The sequence below is a fragment of the Schistocerca gregaria genome, chromosome 2 (genome assembly GCF_023897955.1).
Source record: "Schistocerca gregaria isolate iqSchGreg1 chromosome 2, iqSchGreg1.2, whole genome shotgun sequence".
NCBI classification, from domain to species: Eukaryota; Metazoa; Arthropoda; class Insecta; order Orthoptera; family Acrididae; genus Schistocerca; species Schistocerca gregaria.
The window spans coordinates 382,628,608-382,652,294 of NC_064921.1; the positions used below are offsets into that span (position 1 = coordinate 382,628,608).

Genomic DNA, 23,687 nt, shown 5'->3' on the forward strand with positions numbered 1-23,687 from the left:
TTCGGTGGTTAGGAAAACAACGAGGCTTTTCCAGCCCAGAGATAATCCTCCAGAACGGTTTGGGAAGGAGGTCTATGCTGTCGGCTCAAGTGAGAGGGAGACACCTTGATCGCAGGTGTCTCCCAGTACCTGTTGGAGGTAAAATTATGAAAAGACCTGGCAAGATGGGGAGTTTTACGGTGGAATGTTATCAGCGCTACCGCGAATTCTCTAATGAAATAGGCAGTTACTGATTCTGATTTTTTAAATTTCTTTATTCATAATAATGTTAATGATACTGGTTCTGATTGGTCGAAAGGGCTGAACGTTGAAACAGTTTTCATGCAACGGTTTGGAGCTCGTGATATCGATGGGAAGATGGTCAAAAACACTCATGGGTGTGAGGTGACAAAACCTAGTAGGACGGAATTTGTAGGATCCCCCCCTCATGGCCATCAAGGTCCTCCGATCTCTCTCCAGTAGAACATGGGTAGGACCAGCTCAGACATCAAATGAGTCTCAGTGCCAATATCCTGGATATCAAGGACCAGTTACAACAGTTATGAACCAGCTTACCTCTGAGGAGTGTAAAGTGCTTTATGTGACAACCTTCCTTTTCGAATCAGCGCATGTGTCTAGGACAGTGGGAGTGTAATGTTACAATGATAAGTGGGCTCCTACTGCCAAGCTCTTTGTAAAATTGACCCACGGAATTTCATTTTGTTTCCTCGTCCCATACTGGATGCTCCAATATTTTGTCAGGCATTGCAGTTCGTTGTATTACTAGAAATATTGGTAATTAGCAGAAGATACTAGCCATTCTGATGGGCACTATTATATTAACTGTAGTAGTGTTTTCAGTTTCAGTAGTTCCATATGTCTAGATATTAAATGTATACAGGAGTAAGGGAAGTGAGAAACGACTACAAACTGTGGATAAGCTCTAGGTAACGGATCATGATGTAATAACAAAATTAACTTTAACACGGTTACCTATACATGTTATACCTTTAATGACGAATCGTACGATATTACACCGCGCCTTTGTCAATGTTTTCGCCATTGGTAGCCTGTTTGGACGTCCTCCACATGGATCAGTCCAAGTAGAAGTAGAGCTGTGTTAAAATTTAGCCAGATTTCGTAGATGAAAAAAATACACAGACCTTTCATAAACCTTAATTTTTGATTAATACATGTTGGCTGTAAACAAAGCACAACAGAGAATTTTGTAACAGATTGGTATTCTACTTTGTCCATTTGAATAAAACACACGCACAGTATGACATTGTTAAAAGTATAGTTGAAACTGTGCTGCCGCTGATGTTGTCACTTGTCACATGTTTTTGACCAACACGCGACGTCATAAAAAAACCAAATTGTGTAAACGCCAGATTTGTGTCTGTCCGAGAATTTTAAATCATGGTGTTGATGAGTCTGATAAATTTCCATGAAATAATGGAACAATTCTTTTGTGCCATTGTGATTGGTAAGCTTGATTATTCCAAAGATTGTATAAAGAATTTCAACAATGCATAACGTACTGTTCATTGTTGACCGTCGTCTGAATTGGTTAGTATGATGACTGCTGTTGAAAATGGAATTTAGTGCTGTTATTGCACATTTTCATTTGAAGGGTTGGACTGCCGCACAAATCTAGTTCATGCGGACTCTGTACCACCGTTGCAGACCATTTACTGTTGGATAAATGAAACTAAACTCGGTCGGACAAGCATCGAAGCCGAAGCGCGCTCTGACCGTCCAGTTGAGGTCACCACAAAGGAAAAATCGACAAAATCTATTATGTGGTAATGAAAGACAGCCGCATAAAAATTCAAGAAATTTCTGAGGCTGTAGGCATCTCAACTCAACAAGTGCGTAATATCCTGCACAGATAATTGGGTATGAAGAAGTTGTGTGCGAGATGGGTGCCGCGATTGCTCACAGTCGGCCGGCTAAAAGCGCGTCCTGTACAAGATTTCAACACAATGTCTAGCGACATTTAATCGCAATCCGCATGAATTTTTGCGCCGATTTGTGACTGATGATGAAAAATGAATCCATAATTACACATCACAATCAAAACGGCAGTCAAAACAATTTGACAAGGGCTGTTGAAAGTGCACCGAACAAGGCAAAGACCATTTTGTCAGCTTGTAAGGTGATGTCCGTCCGCCTGGTTGGCCGTGCGGTCTAACGCACGGCTTTCCGGACGGGAAGGAGCGCCTGTCCCCAGTGAACCGGCCAGTCTGTGGATGGTTTTTTGGCGGTTTTCCATCTACCTCGGCGAATGCGGGCTGGTTCCCCCTATTCCGCCTCAGTTACACTATATCGGCGATTGCTGCATAAACAAGTTCTCCACGCACGCGTACACCACCACTGCTCTGCCACGCAAACATAGGAGTTACACTCGTCTGGTGTGAGACGTTCCCTGGGGGGTCCACTGGGGGCCGAACCACATAATAACCCTGGGTACGGTGTGGGGCGGCGGAGGGGTGCAGTGGACTGCGGTAGTCGTCGTGGGGTTGTGGACCACTGCGGCTGCAGCGGGGACGGAGCCTCTCCGTTGTTTCTAGATCCCCGGTTAACATACAATACAATACAATACAAGGTGATGGCCCCTGTTTTTTGGGATTCCCAAGGAATAATCCTCATACATTAGTTGGAAAAGGTAGAACCATAACTGAACCCTATTATTCTTCATTGTTGGATCGTTTGAAACATGCGTTAGCTGAAAAAAGACCAAGGGTGGCATGCAAAAAAATGCTCTTTCACCAGGATAATGCATCTTCCCAAACATCAGCGAAGAAAATGTCGAAAGTGCATAAATTGGGCTCTGAATTCGTCCCTCATCCACCCTATTCATCATACTGATCCCAAAGTGACTTCTTCCTGTTCCCTAACTTGAAACTTTGGCTTGCTGCGAAGAAATTTTCATCAAATGGGGAAGTTATGGTTGTAGTCAACGAGTATTTTGCATAGTTTGACAGAACCTATTTTTATGGTGGAATGAAAAAGCTGGAGGATCGCTAGAACAAGTGTATATTTCTCAAAGGATATCACGTCGAGATGCAAGGTGAGTTGTTTTCGAAGCAAACATTTTTTCTTGCTTTTTCCCCAGACTTGCCAAACAATGTTGTGTCACTCGTTCCGTTTCAACTCTGTCATTTTACCACCAACGTCTCTAATTGAAGATGTCAGAATCCAGTGCCTGTTGTTAGAATGACCACATGAGACGTGTGCCTCCGCAGGACAGGAGGCGGCTGTTCAACTTCGTGTTCGTGCCGAGCGTGGAACCGGCCATGGCCGGTGCCTTCCTCACGCAGGAGCCGGCGGCGCTGATGGCGCAGGGCCTCTCCCGCAGCCTGCCCTACCTCACAGGCGTCCTCTCCGCCGAGTGCAACTTCTTCACATCCGGTGAGTGCCCCTGCTGCACCCGCTTTCTCCGCCCATACAAGACTGAACGTATTCTACAGCTATAAATCTCACGCGGAAGATCAGTTCACTGAATATAGGTAAGGTGTCAAATATGAACCTATCACTCTACAAAGAAGTGTGGCGTCTTGTGAAACTTCATATTCTTGGCAGATTAAAACTGTGTGGCAGAGACAAGACTTACGACTCGCCTTCACATTTTCACTTCTGTCGGTACCTCTCTTTCTCTTACCTTCCATTCTCATAAAACTTCTGCCACAGACTAACACATATAGTCGCGACATTCACCGCTGTGAACGTTTTTAAATTAGCTATCGGAACATACCCGTACAATCATCTCAACAGTGGAAGGTACGACAGTGTGCTTCGACAATTCACAACATTCATAGGGCCAAGCCGTACCCTGGTACGAAGTTACTTGCTCATACTTCTCGTGCGACGTCATGGAGGTGATATTCGTGCCAGTTACGGTACAGAAAAATGGAAAAGAAAATTGAGGATGCCCTAGATGACGATGAGTTTGGCTTTAGAAAAGGTAAAGGCACGAGAGAGGCAAGTCCGACATGCGGTTCGTAATGGAAGCAAGACTAAAGAAAAATCAAGGCGCGTTCAAACGATTTGTCAACCTTGAAAAAGCATTCGACATTGTAAAATGGTGCAAGATGTTCCAAATTCTGAAGGGAGAGACGGATAATATACAGCATCCACAAGCGCCAAGAGACAATAATAACAGTGGGCGACCAAGAATGAAGTGCTTGGGTTAAAAAGGGTGTAAGACAGAGAAGCAGTTTTTCGCCCCTACTGTTCAATGTGTACATCGAAGAAGCAACGATAGAAATAAAGGAAAGTTACAGGAGTGAAATTAAAATTTAAGGTGAAAGGGTATCAATGATGCGATTCGTTGATGACGCTGCTATCCTGAATGAAACTGAAGAATTACTGAATGCAATGAACAGTGTAAAAAGTAAAGAATATGGATTGAGAGCAAATCGAAAAAAGACGAAAGTAATGAGAAAAAGCACAAATGAGAACAACGAGAAACATAACATAAGGATTAATGGTCACGAAATAGATGACGTTAAGGAATTCTACAACCTAGGCATTAAAATAATCAGTGACGGATGGAGCAAACAGGACATCAAAAGCCTATTAGCACTGACGAAATGGGCATAGCTGGCCAAGAGAAGTCTACTAGTATCAAATATTGGCCTTAATTCGAGGAAGAAATTTCTGAGAATGTACCACTAGAGCACAGTGTTGTATGGTAGTGGAACGTGAACTGTGTGAAAACTGGAACATAAAAGAATCGAAGCATTTGGGATGTGGTACTACAGACGAATGTTGAAAATTAGGTGGTCTGGTAAGGTAAGGAATGAGGAGGTTCTGCCCAGAATCGGAGAGGAAAGGTATATGTGGAAAACACTGATAAGGAGACGGACAGAATGATAGGACATCTGTTAAGACATGAGGGAATGACTTCCATGGTACTAGAGGGAGCTGTAGAGGGCAAAAACTGTAGAGGAAGACATATAGGAATACATCCAGCAAAAAATTGAGGACGTAGGTTGCAAGTGCTACTCTGAGTAGAAGAGATTAGCGCAGGAGAGGAATTCGTGGCGGTCCGCATCAAACCAGTCAGAAGACTGATGACAAAAAGAAAAAGGGATGGTATGAAGATAAGGACGACACAGCATCCAGTTCCCGAGTGGAGAAAATCTCCGACCCGGCCGGGGATCGAAAGCAGGCCCCTTCAGTTAGCAGTCTCCCCGCTGACACCACAGCTACCAAGGCGGACTGGTGCGAAATTTGTTATCATCTGACAGCTGGAAAGACACAGACAATGTTGAGTGTTTATGGAAAAAGTTTAAGGCAATTGTAAAATGCGTTTTAGACAGGCACGTGCCGAGTAAAACTGTGAGGGACGGGAAAAACCCACCGTGGTTCAACAACAAAGTTAGAAAACTACTGCGAAAGCAAAGAGAGCTTCACTACAAGTTTAAACGCAGCCAAAACCTCTCAGACAAACAAGACTTAAACGATGCCAAAGTTAGCGTAAGGAGGGCTATGCGTGAAGCGTTCAGTGAATTCGAAAGTAAAATTCTATGTACTGACTTGACAGAAAATCCTAGGAAGTTCTGGTCTTACGTTAAATCAGTAAGTGGCTCGAAACAGCATATCCAGACACTCCGGGATGATGATGGCATTGAAACAGAGGATGACACGCGGAAAACCGAAATACTAAACTCCTTTTTCCAAAGCTGTTTCACAGAGGAAGACTGCACTGCAGTTCCTTCCCTAAATCCTCGCACAAACGAAAAAATGGCTGACATCGAAATAAGTGTCCAAGGAATAGAAAAGCAACTGGAATCACTCAACAGAGGAAAGTCCACTGGACCTGACGGGATACCAATTCTTATCTACACAGAGTACGCGAAAGAACTTGCCCCCCCTTCTAACAGCCATGTACCGCAAGTCTCTAGAGGAACGTAAGGTTCCAAATGATTGGAAAAGAGCACAGGTAGTCCCAGTCTTCAAGAAGGGTCGTCGAGCAGATGCGCAAAACTATAGACCTATATCTCTGACGTCGATCTGTTGTAGAATTTTAGAACATGTTTTTCGCTCGAGTGTCAGGTCGTTTTTGGAAACCCAGAATCTACTCTGTAGTGATATCAACATGGATTCCGGAAACAGCGATGGTGTGAGGCCCAACTCGCTTTATTTGTTCATGAGACCTAGAAAATATTAGATACAGGCTCTCAGGTAGATGCTATTTTCCTTGATTTCCGGAAGGCGTTCGATACAGTGCCGCACTTTCGCCTGATAAACAAAGTAAGAGCCTACGGAATATCAGACCAGCTGTATGGCTGGATTGAAGAGTTTTTAGCAAACAGAACACAGCATGTTGTTATCAATGGAGAGACGTCTACAGACGTTAAGGTAACCTCTGGCGTGCCACAGGGGAGTGTTATGGGACCATTGCTTTTCACAATGTATATAAATGACCTCGTAGATAATGTCGGAGGTTCCATGCGGCTTTCCGCGGATGATGCTGTAGTATACAGAGAACTTGCAGTATTAGAAAATTGTAGCGAAATGCAGGAAGATCTGCAGCAGATAGGCACTTGGTGCAGGGAGTGGCAACTGACCCTTAACATGGACAAATGTAATGTATTGCGAATACATAGAAAGAAAGATCCTTTATTGTATGATTATATGATAGCGTAACAAACACTGGTAGCAGTTACTTCTGTAAAATATCTGGGAGTATGCGAGCGGAACGATTTGAAGTGGAATGATCGTATAAAATTAATTGTTGGTAAGGTGGGTACCAGGTTGAGATTCATTAAAAGAGTCCTCAGAAAATGTAGTCCATCAACAAAGGAGGTGGCTTACAAAACACTCGTTCGACCTATACTTGAGTATTGCTCATCAGTGTGGGAGGGTTGACGGAGGAGATAGAGAAGATCCAAAGAAGAGCGGCACGTTTCGTCACAGGGTTATTTGGTAACCGTGATAGCGTTACGGAGATGTTTAGTAAACTCAAGTGGCAGACTCTGCAAGAGAGGCGCTCTGCATCGCGGTGTAGCTTCCTCGCCAGGTTTCGAGAGGGGGGTTTTCTGGATGAGGTACCGAATATATTGCTTGCCCCTACTTATACCTCCCGAGGAGATCACGAATGTAAAATTAGAGAGATTCGAGCGCGCACGGAGGCTTTCAGACAGTCGTTCTTCCCGCGAACCACACGCGACTGGAACAGAAAAGGGAGGTAATGACAGTGGCACAAAGTGCCCTCCGCCACACACCATTGGGTGGCTTGCGGAGTATAAATGTAGATGTAGATGCAAAAGACTAGCGCCGCAAATGTAGAGCAAGCCAGACCCAAGATTATCGTTTCTTCTTAATTACTTTTCTTCTTAAATAACGAAATTTTTATGATACACTGTCCACTCAGGTTAATGTGCCTATGTTCGACGTCGACGTACTATAATCACTCACAGATGGCAGGTGGCAACTGTAGGAGAGGAGCGTGTACAAGGCGTTTAAAGGGGGGGGGGGGGGGGAGGGATGCGGTAAACAGTACAATCGTTATCGTAGTGCGGAAACGGAGCGATTTATCTGACTTCCGAAAGGGCATGATCCTTGGCTTTCGAACCAAGGATGAAAGTATTTCCGAAACGGCTACTTTTGTGAAAGGTTCGCATGCCGCCGTGGTTAAAGTATACCGCGCATGGCAAAATGGCGCTGCCCACAGGTAACTCTGGCGGACCGCGGGTCGTAGATGACAGGGGTGAACGACGGCTGTGGAGCTGTGTACGGCGAACAGACTTGCAACTGTTGAGCAATTGACCGCCCAGTGAATCAAGACACTACCAGTAGTGTATACTGAACGGCCTTTCAGCGAACGTTGATGCATGTGGACCTCTGCAACAGACGCCTGGTTCATGCACCCATGCTGACTGCCGTTCATCGGTAACGAAGGCTAGAATTTGCTCGCCACTACCGAAAATAGACGTCCACTGAGTAGCGAGTGACCATAGATGGCCTTTTCAGATGACTCATGTCCTATGTTCCATCAGATAAATGGAAAACGTCCTGCAAAAATGGTCGTAAGGGTCCAGGTCGGAGGAGGGAGCGTTACGATCTGGGGAATCTTTTCGTGGCATTCCCTAGGTGATCTGTTCGTTCCGGAAGGTACAATGGATTAACACAAGGGTACGTCTATCCTTGGGGACCATGGCCACCACTAAATGAAGTTTGTTTTTCCTCAGCACGATGGCATCTGCCAGCAGGACAATGTGGCTGTCACACAGCTCACAGTACGCGTGCGTGGTTCAAAGAGCACCAGGATGAATTTACCGTACACCCACGACTACCGAAATCCCCAGATTGAAACCCAGTCGAGAGTCTGGGAGACCACATCGATCGGGCCGTTAGCGCCATGGCTCCTCAGCCTAGAAACCTAGTGCAGCATACTCCGGCACCGGAATCGGCATCGCTCCATCTCTCTATCGGTACATTCCAGAACCTTACTTACTCTTCCTACTCGCCTCGAGAGGCCCGCGCTGAAAAAGTTGGTTGCTTAGAGTTCTGACAGATGATCACATTAATGAGACCGGACAGTGTACTTTTGTGTCCCAAACAGTAGTAAACTATGAGAATATAAACACAGTACTTCACACATGAGAAGCATATGTTTCTGTGGCTACCTGTTCGTATTATGATAGGCACTTTCCTCGACACGTAACAGTTTTGGATGGCGCCTAATGATTTGCACATTCTTACACTTTACCTCCACCATCCACAACATCAATGTTTTTGTAAATGTAATTACTTTCTCTTGAAATTCGACTACATTTAAGATTCTGCCGTTCGTGGTTCACACGTAGTAACAAATGAGGAACTAGTTTCTTCTGTGATGAGAAACAGTTTTATTGCCTTTGGCATTTTATTATTATCTCTATGCTGTTTTCTCTTCAGCTGAAATTGTCGTGGCTTATTTGGTATGTTAAATAATGTAGGTACTGCGTTTCATACACGTTTCCTACATTCCAAAATTATCAATTTGGCTGGAAGTAAAGCGAATAAGGTTCAAATGGTTCAAATGGCTCTGAGCACTATGGGACTTAACTTCTGAGGTCATCAGTCCCCTAGAACTTAGAACTACTTAGACCTAACTAACCTAAGGACATCGCACACATCCATGCCCGAGGCAGGATTCGAACCTGCGACCGTAGCAGTCGCGCGGTTGCAGACTGTAGCGCCTAGAACCGCTCGGCCACTCCGGCCGGCAAAGCGAATAAGGCATTACGTTTTTAAATAGGTATACGACGTCATGTATTCTGTAGCTTATTAGCCACTTTCTGTTCTTAAAAGAAAACTTAATTCTTTGCTAAATGTCCGTAAATTACCTGGTTTCAAGATAATCGAAAATACATTATTCCGTAGTATGCAGTACTGTGTTATCCTTTAGTTATTTCTGTTATTTTAATCAATACATACGGTCCCTTTCGTAAAAACTGTTACAAATCGATGTAATCGGTACCATTCGTACTCGCCCGATATTGTATTGAAAAGCGTAGCTTACCCACCGCTTGACGCGCCACTGCCGTGTCAGAAGTGTCGCGTCAATATGAGCTACGAAGATGTTCCCAATGCGCGCATTGCTCTGCTGTAGTCCGTATGAAGTTAGAACTTCGGACGGACTCGGCGCGTCAGTTTCATGCGCCTAACACGCCCAATCATGTATCGCGGTTTTGTTTACATTTCTATGGCAACGCCGTGATGCCGTACTTACAAACAATAATGTCTTCCAGGTAGTATCGGCGGCAGCCTTGTGCTCGAAATGTGGCAACGGCACTGCCAGCAGTCAGAGGACTTCTTTCACCGTCCGGTCTAGGACTGTTCCATATCGCATGTATTCGTTACTGAGTAGTGAACATTCCAGAAGACTCGGAAGTATCATTTCGTTACTGCCTCAAAGGTTTCGTTTCTCGCCAGTCTTCTTCCACGCGCGTTTCGTACCGAATATGTAGATTTCACACTCTTTCTGTATCTTATTACCAGCGGAGCAAGTCGTTGGTGACACGGAGTAACGGATACATCATTTTGTCGCTCGCCCTGTTTTCTTTCCTGCATGCAATATGTGTTCATTTCGAGTAGATGGTATAGCAGAAGAGCAGAAAAGTAGTACATTGGGGACCTTTTCTTTGTGTGTGTAGAGTGAGTGAAGAGCCAGCAGACAAAGCGAATTGTATGATTATTTTGACAATCACATACGGCCGAAGGAGAGTTTGCTATTTACTACAATTTTGAAAAACGTTTGCTAACAAAACATTGATCTACTTATAATAGTTTTCTTCCACTACAGCTGCAACAGCTACCATAGAATTTCACATTACCACCGCCACCACCACTACTACTACTACTGGCCTTTTTTTCCGCATCCAAGCTATACTACGGAAACCACCCTATACAGCACTTTGCCTTCAGATCTATGAAATAAAACCTGACATCGGAAAATAACTTGGTGTGTAATGTTGTAAAATAAGCGTTTAGCCCATATCATTTCTCAACAAACATAACACACACATTACTCTCAGGTTACGGCTTGTTATTGAAGTTTTATACATAATGACGTTCACCAATAAAAACAACAAATAACGAATACTTTGTAATAAGTGTGTATCTCGACAATACCGAATACAAAATTCAGTCGCTATTTTTACAGCACTGGTCGGGAATGGCAGTTTAGTGCAGCAAAGTATGCAGAAGGGCTTCTGCGAAATTTTGAAAGTAGAGTAAAGGTACAGGCCAGGCTAAAACTGTGAGAACAGGTTGTGAATCATACCTGGATTGCTCAGTCGGTAGTAACTGCATCCACGAAATGCAGGGTTTCAGTTTGAAGTCCCTGCCCTGCACTCATTTTTAATTAGCCGGAACATTTCAGAATAACGATCCAGAGTGAATGTTTCGTTGTGGCTAGTCATTTCTTGCCAATGTATTTTCCTCCATGAGGTCATGGCAGAAAAGAGCTGTGAGGGCGAGGCATGAATCATGTACAGATAGCCCAGTAGCCACCTGCAGAAGGCAAACCGAGTCCCACTCACGCGCACAGTTGATATGTGCCAAGAAGTTCCAAAATTACACTCTGTAGTCTTGACCGTCGAAGCAGCGATATTCCTACGTAAGACGCTGCACATAACAAGAAAATGTGTATGAATTCTGCTTTGGCTTTCCGGTCATTAAAACTTACTGTTGACTACAACGTTCTGTAATTGTAATAATGATGCTGATGCGTGGATTTTACGCACTTCGTCCTTTTAATGCTTTCACTAGTTGAATAGTGGTTATAAGAGTGGTCGTAAATAAATAACACACTTCTTTCAAAAACTCAATACGAGCGTGAGTGCACACACACAGTGATAATATTAGAATTAACCGTGTAAAATATTACATAAACAAAACTCAACTGAAATAGCTTAGCCATACGTTTAGCTAATCACTAAATTAAAAGCAGCCAAGTAATACTCTCTGCAACGCACTAAAATTACTAACTTAGGTTGAACTCCAGACTACATATGGAATTTGATGACAGAAACCGCAGTTGTCTTTTTATCAGCCAAATGAGAGACAAGGTAGACATTTAAATTTACAGCTGCATTTTTGTCAGGATATGAAACGTGTTCCATTAAAATTGCTGTAATTGAATGTATCTCCTACAGTCGTCAGAAAGTGTCCTATCATCTGAGTAAAGAGCCCTGTATTAAGGCACAATTATTTAAAATGCAGAGTCGTCTATAGCACTTAATTTCTGCATGTTGATTCACAGGCTGCCCCACACCTCATTGTATCCACCCAGGCTTGTTCTGGGCCCATAATGACGTTCATATTGACAGGACTTTAAACAATAATCTGAAAGGGGGGGGGGGGGTGATTACAAGTACTGAATTGAAAATAACTGTTGGTTTTCAATATGCTCATTATGTGCCCCTACAGGGATTGAGTTAAAATTAATAGAAATGAGATTAGATGTGTGGCTGCATACCTGTCTTTAACTGGATTATTAAGGTAAAGTCATACGGCATCATTGGCTGGGAAATCTCAAAGGGTAGGTTCAGCCACACACCGTCAGGTGGCTTGCGGAGTATGGTTGTAGATGTAGATTGTCAGCATTTGTATTGTAGAGTACATTTGTCAACCCATTTTTGTCTGACATAGTGGAATTAATGTTACGTGTAAGAAATATTGTTTGCAATAGTCATGAAAAAGCTTGCTCATGTGAAAATGGACTGTCATTTCCATATATGAATTGTTTTTAAGTCTTTATATCTTATTTATATAACACATAATAACAGTTCAAGAAATACATGGATGTAATCACGGTGTATGGGGCAAAGTAATATATTTCTTCAACAGATTTAACTGATAAAATGTTGTAGATATTATTTGTGTATGAAGGAATCAGATCTCTGTAGACAACCCTTATATAGATCTCCAAAGAAATCATGCAGATCACTTAAGATAAATGGCAGTATAGTTTCTTGAGATGGATTAAACCTGGTTCTGTGCCTTTAGAAGCAAGCTTTTAGGCCAGGTGCAATTACAGGGATTAAATATGGCTTTGGGTGAGTCAGTTTTTGACAGAGTTACTGCGATCCACTGATAACATCAGTTCCCATGTAGTTATACATTATTACATTACAGCCTATAAGTGCACAGTTCATTCCATTGAAAGCTGAATCACTCGCATAGTGTTTGCTGTCATGCAGACAGTCATATCTATTGTCATTTCTTCAGAGCAATTCATTATTTTCTTGCTGATGGTATGGAAGAAAACTTACATGGACAGTAGTATTTCTGAAAACGTTGTGAAATATGTAATCCTTTTGTTTTGTAGACTAAAATTTAAGGGACTACTTCTTGCTGGTTGCAAATTTTTGTGATAGCTACCTTGCAAACCACAAGGAGAAGATACCCTGTTAAATCTGTTTTATCCTGTTTGAATACATTTGTAACATGTGTGGGCCACAAATTTATTTCACAGTCGCTGTTTCTGGCCCACTGTCAACAAATGAGAGCCTGAGGAATTTCAACGAGAACTTCGAAGCAATTGTTGGGCCTGATCTGCGACTGAAGGAAGTCAGTGATCAGAAAGCAGCAGCTGCACTCATCAGGAAGTTCTACTATGGAGAAGAAGAGATAACTAGGCTCCATGACGTGACTACTGGAAAGGTAAGCATCACTACATACTTGGCTAGATGAAGCCTCATTTTAAAGGAAATGAGTGAATACAGTCTAGCTCTTCTTCAGCTGTTTGTTTTGGCTGTACTGCGTGGCTTATCTTACCCAGATTTCTGTTGAAAGTATTTTGCAATCATGCATTGGTTAAGTACTACAGGGGCAATATGTAAATGTTATGGCTTATAGTTTGAAACATCTATCGGTTAATCTGTTGAGGTGTAATAAATGACACTATTGGGTACCATGATTAGATGTATGTATGCTCTGGATACAAACCTGCTTAAAACACTCTTAGGCATATTTGAACACATTGCATTTCTATAACATCATTTTCTAAACATTTCTGCCAACTTTTATAAGGAATGGCAGTCCAGGCAAATTTTGCATGAAACTTCAATCATTTGACACAGGTTAATCTTTGATTAGCGTTATTACTTACAAGACCCTTGAATGGCTTTTCCCTTTACTACTAATGTTGTGGAGGAATATGGAGATTTTTGTTGCATTTTAAACTTCTTATACATACGTGTCCTGTGAAGTATTTGATAGATATGCTATAGGGTATAGGGCTCTCAATTTTTCATGGCTAATACCTTATAGGCTGAATAACCTGTTCCTTTCCTAAGAACAACTATACTACATTAAAATATTTTTGTGTCTACAGTTATTGAGCTGTATCACTTACATACACCAAATTTAAGAATATATAGATAGATATCACCCATTTTATGGTGTATTTGAAAAACACTGAAAATTACTGATGGTTGTTTCACAGTGAGTTCTTTAGTTTTATCTGTTATGTGAGAAAATGCTATCTAACTATTCAACTCCTTTTTATTTACAGATGCTGACAGATTTGTACTTCGAAGAAGGTGTAGATGCAGTAGTGCGTAATATGGTAGAAAATGGGTCGGAGCCTCTCTATTACTATCGATTCTCATACAAAGGGCCTAACTCTGCTGTTCCTGATCAACAAGGTAAACGAAAGTAAAAATTAAAACTGTATTTATCTGTAAAAAAAATTAATATTTGTAGCAAAATATACCACATCTAATCAATATATTCAACAATTATAACTATATATCAGCACAGATTTTAATCATTAAGTCATGTGAGTCAGTCATTAATTAATCTCATTATCATCCTACTTCCATGTAATGTGGCAGAACAATCAAAAGGAAAACTGATACCAGTATGATGCTATAGTACACAAAAGTGCACAAAATCCAAGAGGCTAGACGCATCATATTGAGCTGATCACAACTATAGCCTCTGCTATGAACATCTCAGGTAAATGGATGATGAGATTACACAGTCTAGCTCATTATCAAAGTCCAGTTTTCTCCAGAAACCATGTAAATAATTTCATGTGGTCAAATATTCTTGCAGTACCCACAGAACAGGAATATGTACTTTGCCCTACTGCAAAATCTGATGCATAAATATCACAACTTGTTTCAGCAGAGTGTGGCATAATGATGGTGACCCAAGTCAGCGAAAGTAGATTGTGTACAGGTATTATTATGAAAAGGATAGACTGCTAGTCACCAAGTAGAGGAGACATTGAGTTGCTGACAGGCATAACAAAAAGGCAGCTATACATTAAGCTTTAGACCAGCACAACTCATGCATACATGACCGCTGTCTATGGCCACTGAGGCCAGAGTATGTAGAGACAACTGGTTATGTATGTGTTTGTGAGTTGTGCTTGTGTGAATGTGTGTTAGTTTTTGAATTCACAAGAAGGCCATCCGCCCCCATGAACCATGAACCTTGCCTTGCCTCAACAATACAGATAGCCATATCGTAGGCACAACCACAACGGAGGGGTATCTGTTGAGAGGCTAGGCAAACATGTGGTTCCTGGAGAGGAGCAGCAGCCTTTTCAGTAGTTATAGGGGCAACAGTCTGGATGATTGACTGATCTGGCCCTGTAACACCAACCAAAATGGCCTTGCTGTTGTGGTACTGCGAACGACTGAAAGCAAGGGGAAACTACAGCCATAAAGCATGCAGCTTTACTGTGTTATTAAATGATGATGGCGTCCTCTTGGGTAAAATATTCTGGAGGTAAAATAGTCCCCCATTCAGATCTCTGGGCAGGGAGAGGACGTCGTTATCAAGAGAAAGAAAACTGGCTTTCTACGGATCGGAGCGTGGAATGTCAGATCCCTTAATCGGGCAGGTAGGTTAAAAAATTTAAAAAGGGAAATGGATATGTTAAAGTTGGATATAGTGGGAATTAGTGAAGTTCGGTGGCAGGAGGTACAAGACTTTTGGTCAGGTGAATATAGGGTTGTAAATACAAAATCAAATAGGGGTTATGCAGGAGTAGGTTTAATAATGAATAAAAAAATAGGAGCGCGGGTAAGCTACTACAAACAGCATAGTCATGGGTGACTGGAATTCGACAGTAGCAAAAGTAAGAGAAGGAAATGTAGTAGGTGAATATGAATTGGGGCTAAGAAATGAAAGAGGAAGCTGCCTGGTAGAATTTTGCACAGAGCATAACTTAATTATAGCTAACACTTGGTTCAAGAATCATGAAAGAAGGTTGTATACATGGAAGAACCCTGGAGATATTAAAAGGTTTCAGATAGATTATATAATGGTAAGACAGAGATTTAGGAACCACATTTTAAATTGTAAGACATTTCCAGGGGCAGATGTTGACTCTGACCACAATCTATTGGTTATGGACTGTAGATTAAAACTGAAGAAACTGGAAAAAGGTGGGAATTTAAGGAGATAGGACGTGAATAAACTGACTAAACCAGAGGTTGTACTGAGTTTCAGGGAGAGCATAAGGGAACAATTGACAGGAATGGGGGAAAGAAATACAGTAGAAGAAGAATGGGTAGCTTTGAGAAATGAAAAATAGTGAAGGCAGCAGAGGATGAAACAGGTAAAAGGACGAGGGCTAATAGAAATTCTTGGGTAACAGAATAGATACTGAATTTAATTGATGAAAGGAGAAAATAGAAAAATGGAGTAAGTGAAGCAGGCAAAAAGGAATACAAACGTCTCAAAAATGAGATTGACAGGAAGTGCAAAATGTAAAAGCAGGGATGGCTAGAGGGCAAATATAAGGATGTAGAGGCTTATCTCAAAAGGGGTAAGATAGATACTGCCTACAGGAAAATTAGAGACCTTTGGAGAAAAGAGAACCACTTGCATGAAAATCAAGAGCTCAGATGGCAACCCAGTTCTAAGCAAAGAAGGGAAAGCAGAACGGTGGAAGGAGTATATAGAGGGTCTATACAGGGGTGATGTTCTTGAGGACAATATTATGGAAATGGAAGAGGAGGTAGATGAAGATGAAATGGGAGATATGATACTGTGTGAAGAGTTTGACAGAGCACTGAAAGAACTAAGTCGAAACAAGGCCCCGAGAGTAGACAACATTCCACTAGAACTACTGACAGGCTTGTGAGAGCCAGTCCTGACAAAACTCTACCATCTGATGAGCAAGATGTATGAAACAGGCGAAATACCCTCAGACTTCAAGAAGAACATAATAATTCCAATCCCAAAGAAAGCAGGTATTGACAGATGAGAAAATTACTGAACTATCAGTTTAATAAGTCACGGCAGCAAAATACTAACGCATTTTCTTTACAGACGAATGGAAAAACTAGTAGAAGCCGACCTCGGGGAAGATCAGTTTGGATTCCGTAGAAATGTTGGAACATGTGAGGCAATACTGGCCCTATGCCTTATCTTAGAAGAAAGATTAACGAAAGGCAAACCTACATTTTCAGCATTTGTAGACTTAGAGAAAGCTTTTGACAATGTTGACTCGAATACTCTCTTTCAAATTATGAATGTGGCAGGGGTAAAATACAGGGAGCGAAAGGCTAGTTACAATTTGTACAGAAACCAGATGGCAGTTATAAGAGTCGAGGGACATGAAAGGGAAACGGTGGTTGGGAAGGGAGTGAGACATTGTTGTAGCCTCACCCCCATGCTATTCAATCTGTATATTGTGCAAGCAGTAAAGGAAACAAAAGAAAGGTTTGGCGTAGGTATTAAAATCCATGGAGAAGAAATTAAAACTTTGAGGTTTGCCACTGACATTGTAATTCTGTCAGAGACAGCAAAGGACTTGGAAGAGCAGTTGAACGGAATGGACAGTGTCTTGAAAGGAGGGTATAAGATGAACATCAACAAAAGCAAAACGAGGATAATGGAATGTAGTTGAATTAAATTGAGTGATGCTGAGGGAATTAGATTAGGAAATGAGACACTTAAAGTAGTAAAGGAGTTTTGCTATTTGAGGCGCAAAATAACTGATGATGGTCGAAGTAGAGAGGCTATAAAATGTAGACTGACAATGGCGAGGAAAGCGTTTCTGAAGAAGAGAAATTTGTTAATATCGAGTATTGATTTAAGTGTCAGGAAGTCGTTTCTGAAAGTATTTGTATGGAGTGTAGCCATGTGTGGAAGTGCAACGTGGATGATAAATGTTTTAGACAAGAAGAGAATAGAAGCTTTCGAAATGTGGTGCTACAGGAGAATGCTGAAGATTAGATGGGTAGATCACATAACTAATGAGGAGGTATTGAATAGGATTGGGGAGAAGAGGAGTTTGTGGCACAACTTGACTAGAAGAAGGGATCAGTTGGTAGGACATGTTCTGAGGTATCAAGGGATCGCCAATTTGGTACTGGAGGGCAGCATGGAGGGTAAAAATCGTAAAGGGAGACCAAGAGATGAATACACTAAGCAGTAGGTAATGGGAGATGAAGAAGGTTGCACAGGATAGAGTAGCATGGAGAGCTGCATCAAACCAGTCTCAGGACTGTTGACCATAATAACAACAAAGAAGGCCATTTGGCTGAAATCTCAAATGTTTTCATTGTGCCTATCTTAACTCAGCGTCTCTTGTACATGTTGAGTATCAATCTATCTTTTTCATAATATTGCTGTTATTCCATACTCCTAATTGTTGTGCAGGTATTTACGCACCAGTACACTGAACTCTAATGGGGCATCGATAGCACGACAAAAAAATTTCAAAATGATTCCAACGACACAACAAAAAATGGCACTGGAAGTTATAAGTCACATTGCCATGACATATAGTGTCTGCAGTCCCTAATATGTGCAGACAAAAGGTTGAATCATGAAGACAAAGCTTTGATGTGAGAGACCAATTTTGAGATAGTTGACCATCCACTATAAAGTTTAACCTCCCTCCCTCCCCCCTCCCCTCTTTCAATCCAGAAGCACAATTGGGGAATGTGTTTCAAGTTCTGTATTATGTTACTGTAACCCCAAAAACCTAGTGCCAACTTCGGATCCATGAAGGATCTTTGACCTCAGGAACAACATTTGCATGTGGTCATGGTGGCTGTATACCATCAGTCCAAATTTCAAGGTTGGTTCAATAAAAAATAGAAAAATTGGAAGATGATGGTTGTAAATCTTCAGGTGTTTTACTAGTATTCATCCACTTGAGTACAATGCACAAAATATACCTACAACCATGTTACACTGCCAGAGAAGTCTTTCATTGTGATGATGTTCAACTTGTGTGTCACATTTGCTTCAATGTCAGTTGTGTTGACAAAGCATTGAACCTTCATGTGAGCTTTTGCACAATGTCATTTTGTGGTACATTCATTTTGATAGCACCTAGTCTCCACAACTGTGATGACTTTTCCAGAAAATAACTGTCCTCAATTTACTTCAATCAATTCACAGCAGGTGTACTTGCACCATTGTTTTTGTTTGGATGTATACAGGAAAAACTTTGCCCCTACTTAGCTGTCTTGAATAATCGATTTAGAGGTGTTGCTCCATTGTGATTTGTGACACAACACTGACAGACTATGGCCTTATTTCCACTACATAATACTACCTGCTTACAACTGACTGGCCAAATTCACATCTATTGTTTACAGTTGTTAGTTGAATCTGCCACCGTAGCTACTCTGCTGATGTCATGTGTACACCAGGAATAAAACCAGTCTCAGTATTTTTTTTAGATGGATGGTTTAGACATATCCCAACAAGAAGTTGGTTTCATTGGTCATCCATTCATGGTGGTCAAGTATTTGACCAGATGCAATCAGCACCTTGTCTTCAACAGTACTGTATAGGAGTTACATTATCTTCATATGGCTAATATAGATGAGCAGCAGGGGGTGAAAAATTGGATGTGTGGATCCCACATTCAGTGTCCTCCTGCCAGGCACTGCCCTTGATTGCAGATTGTATTAATGAAAACAGTTACTGCTATGTGCCCTGCCACAAAAGTGGCCTGTATCAGCAGGCAGATGGTATGCTCAAGTTTCCCTTGGATGAACACACCAACAACACTAAAAATATTTATTTGCAAGAAAACACAAAAACCGACACTAATGTGGACATATTGAGTTTTTGGCAGGGGCAAACTTAACATACATCAGTCCTATTAATAAAGGCATACCGAAACAAATACCAATGCAAAATACAACCAACTGAAAACCGCAGCTATGAAAACCTGGAAAAAAGATGTATAATGAATTTCACTTGATTGATATAGCTCAAATGAAGTCCACAATAACACAAAAAAAGAAACTACAAAAATACCCCATCAGAGAATTTATTTACCCTGTATAGCTCAGCCAAAATCCACAATACCACCAACCCTCACACAGCCCCAACACCAGACCACACTCCATAACACCCACTAATATACACTAGTGTATATGAAACTTGGCTGTGAATCCAAACCTCAAATCATAAAAATATACTCAAACATTAGTTACGATACTCACATCTCAAAGAAAATTGTAACATAAACAGCCCATTACACTTTTATAATTACAACCAGAACAACATAAAAATATACTTTCTACCACAGTTAGCTGCCAATGCAGCCTAGACTGACCAACACATGTGCCCCCTGACTCCCCCCCCCCCCCCCCCCCCACCTCTCTCATATACATAAACTAAAACCCTAAAATAACCATTACTATGGTTTGTTTCCATCTGGAAAAACATGTTCATTATCTTACTAGTGAGATCCAAGAGAGGAGGAAGAGAAGCATCTGCCTTGAGGTTTTAATCTCTTTATTGCAAATAAAATCAAACGTGGTACCACACTGCCATTCCAGATAAACAGTTTAAACTGTTTTTTATCTGAAATGGTAATGTGGTATCACATGTTATCTTGTTTACAATTGTCATGACTTGGATATAACTGCACTGAAAATAGCTACACAGTACTTGAAATCAATCTGCAATAAACAGATTTAAAATTTGTGACTGATACCTTGTAGCTATTACTAAAACCCACACCTTTGTAACCATACTCCCTGAAAACCACCCACCCACCCACCCATCCACTGATACCTGTCTCCAACACAGTACTTGCATAAACATACAAATAAAGCATACAAACATAATTCACAACCACAGTAACAGAAACATAAGCCTCTCCCCTCTCCCTACTTCAGTGCTCGAAACCACGTTAAACAAACCCTTCCCTGTCACAAATTTAACTACTCACCTTAAGCTTGTATATTTTCCCTATAAGATTCAAGAAACATTAATAAGTACAATAATTTTCCAGAAAATTCTTCCTGCAACAATTCTAATCAAAATGGGACTGTAGAGTAGAAGACAGACTTCGCAGCCCTCTACAGAGAACTGTCATTCCTTTGAGGTGCACTGAATTTTCTGACTCATATGCAAAATGTAGTTCCTGGGGCATAACACATCTTCTATCTCACAAAATCAGTCAGTTCAGAATCTTGCCTCCTCTTGGATAAATTTCTGTGGGCACCATAAACTATGACAGAATAATTTTCATTTCACAAAAATTTTAGTAACTGGTACTGATTTTAAAAGTGCAAGCTAATTGCTTTCAAGTTTTCACAATTATGAATTGATTGACCAGCTCATTCCACCAAACTGAGAGTCTATCAAAGCAAATTATACTGGAGCAAACATAAAATATTTGTGAATGACATTAGAGGGGTTCCTGTTGTGCAGTAACTATACCTTTACTAACAAAAAGTGCCAGATGGTTAAACAGGAATGGCTAGAAGACAGATTCAAGACCGTAGAGATGTACATGACTAGGATAAAAATAGATGCCATCAATAGGAAAATTAATGAGATCTTTGGATAAAAGTGAAGCTTCTGTGTGAATATAAAGAGCTCAAATGACAAGCCAGTAATAAGCAAAGAAGGGAAGCCTGAGAGTTTGAAGGACTATAGAGTGGAACTATATAAAGAAAACGCACTTGAGACCAATATTACAGAAAGAGAAGAGAAGGTAGGTGAAGATGAGGTGGAAGGTATGATACTGCAAGAATAATTTGATAGGCCATTGAAAGGCCTATGTGGAAACAAGACCCTTTGAGTAGACAACATTTCCTCAAAATTATTGAGATCTTTGGGAGAACCAGACATGATGAAATTATTCCACTTAGTTTGATCGAGATCTTTGAGAGAGCCAGACATGATGAAATTATTCCACTTAGTGTGAAAGACAGAAGAGACAGCTGAAAGACCCTCAGACTTGAGAAAAAATACAACAATTCCAGTACCAAAGAAGGCCTGTGGTGACATGTGTGAATGCTACTGAACCACCAGTTTAATAATACATGACTGCAAAATATTGAAATATCATTTATAGAAGAGTGGGAAAATTGGTACAAACTGGCCTTGAGGAAGATCAATATGGATTCTTGAGAAATGTAGGAGCACATAGGCAATACTGAACAATCACTTATCTTATAAGCTAGATGGGAGATGGGTAATCCTATGTTTATGATATTTGTAGATTTAGAGAATGCTTTTGACAATCAGGTTACCTTCCACTCAGAAGGCTGTTGCACTCAGCAACTGTTGTATTGACTTGTAAATAATAGATTTCAGCTATCAGTCATCCTTTTTAAATTTTATCAGCAGATCTACATGTCAACTAGAAACTAGCCATTCTCAATGCACTATCATTTTTGATCAATGCATGTAATGCCTGTTGGTCGGCTTCACACACAGTTTCTTTGAATTCAATAACGGGGCATTGTACAGGGCAGACTAGCATCAAGAGCTGAATGAGACCAGTTTTTGAACTGAAGACGACAACAACATCAGCTTTTACATTGAAACAATATTTTTCCAAACCAATTCCCCAACTTTATCACCATCTTATCCTTTTTCCCATGGAATTCTAGTCTTGCTAGTTTTTCAGTTTACTAGTTACTCTACAGTAAAGTAATCTACATAATGTCCTGTAACTTTGAAGGGGGAGAAATGGGGTAACTCAGTGTCAGGTAGATTTTATGTTCTAGTGTAAAGTGGAAACATACTATATAAAGCTAACTTAAACATTGACAATGGTAACAGAGAGTTGTACTGAAAGGAAGGACAGTTAGACATTCAGAACATGTACAACAGTGGTTGCTTATGTGTGGTAATGTGTGACTTGACTTATTCCAAACCACTGAATGCTCTCCTTCGTAATGGGTTTTATGTAATTGAATAACTGAATGAATGCAGTAACATTTGGATCAAAGCCAGAAAATTGATCCAGAGGATGGTGTTGTACAAGGGGGAAACGAAGTGAGACCAGATGGGAAAGAACGCTAGGTTTTCTGCCCTACTGTTTGATTAATGTTAAGTAGAAAATGTCATTTCCGTAACAATCTTGCTTATTCTTAAGAAAGAGATTCAGTTTTCTACCAAATAGCAATTACCTTACCAAAAATTGTTGATTTTACATATTCAGTTTATCTAACTACAGAAAGAATTTTATTTCTTAGTAAATACTTAGTGTTCACAAATTGCAGCTGTACTTAGGCATATGTGTAGATGGATCATTAACTCTTGCACTCCTGCTGGGAAAAAGTACATCTGTCCTGCTTATGTTAATATTTAATTTCTTGCTGCTGCATCTGCATCATTGTAAGAAATTCTACCCCTGTTCCAGACTTAGGATAAAGAAGAAATAAATAGGCCTACCAATATTATAAACTTAATGAACTTCAAACACTTCTGATGTCTAAGTGGAATTTGAATGAAACCTTGTTGAAAACTGGTTATGAAGATTTGAAAACACTTGGCTTGTATTATTTTGTTATACCTGTTTTTGTGCATCTTGAGTACTATCACATTTTTCCTTCATTGAAACAGGTGTTCCCCATGCTGATGATCTGAAATATGTCTTCCTTGATAACAGAGGTGGACAAAATCTGGACCAATCTTCAGATGAAGGCCAAATACGTGACAGAATCATTACTATGTGGACAAATTTTGCTAAATATGGGTATGAGGAAAATATTTAATGATGATAGATATTCATAGGCTCCTTAATTTTTAAAGACGGTATTTAAATTTTGTGCTTTATAATGAAATAATTATTCAGTGAGTTCACTAACGATCTACTACATACATATTTAATTATTCTAATTTAATCACTTTCATCATACTCTGTGTAATATATTCAACTCCTGGTTACTCAGTAAATAAATATTGACGGACTAATGGTGAAAAACTGTCTCACCAGGGGTCTGATCTGACAGCAAATTCATGTTTTG

At 40.7% G+C, this 23,687-nt stretch overlaps 1 protein-coding gene across 1 annotated transcript in view; it reads left to right on the forward strand.

Annotated features, from left to right (window-relative positions):
- Positions 1 to 23,687, forward strand: part of LOC126335786 (cholinesterase 1-like) — a 175,967-nt gene that overhangs the window by 136,718 nt on the left and 15,562 nt on the right. The window contains exons 7-10 of the mRNA XM_049999249.1: positions 3,228 to 3,393; positions 12,956 to 13,143; positions 13,997 to 14,129; positions 23,284 to 23,416. Of these exons, the coding sequence (XP_049855206.1) occupies positions 3,228 to 3,393; positions 12,956 to 13,143; positions 13,997 to 14,129; positions 23,284 to 23,416 (620 nt within the window). The remainder of the gene's footprint in view (positions 1 to 3,227; positions 3,394 to 12,955; positions 13,144 to 13,996; positions 14,130 to 23,283; positions 23,417 to 23,687) is intronic.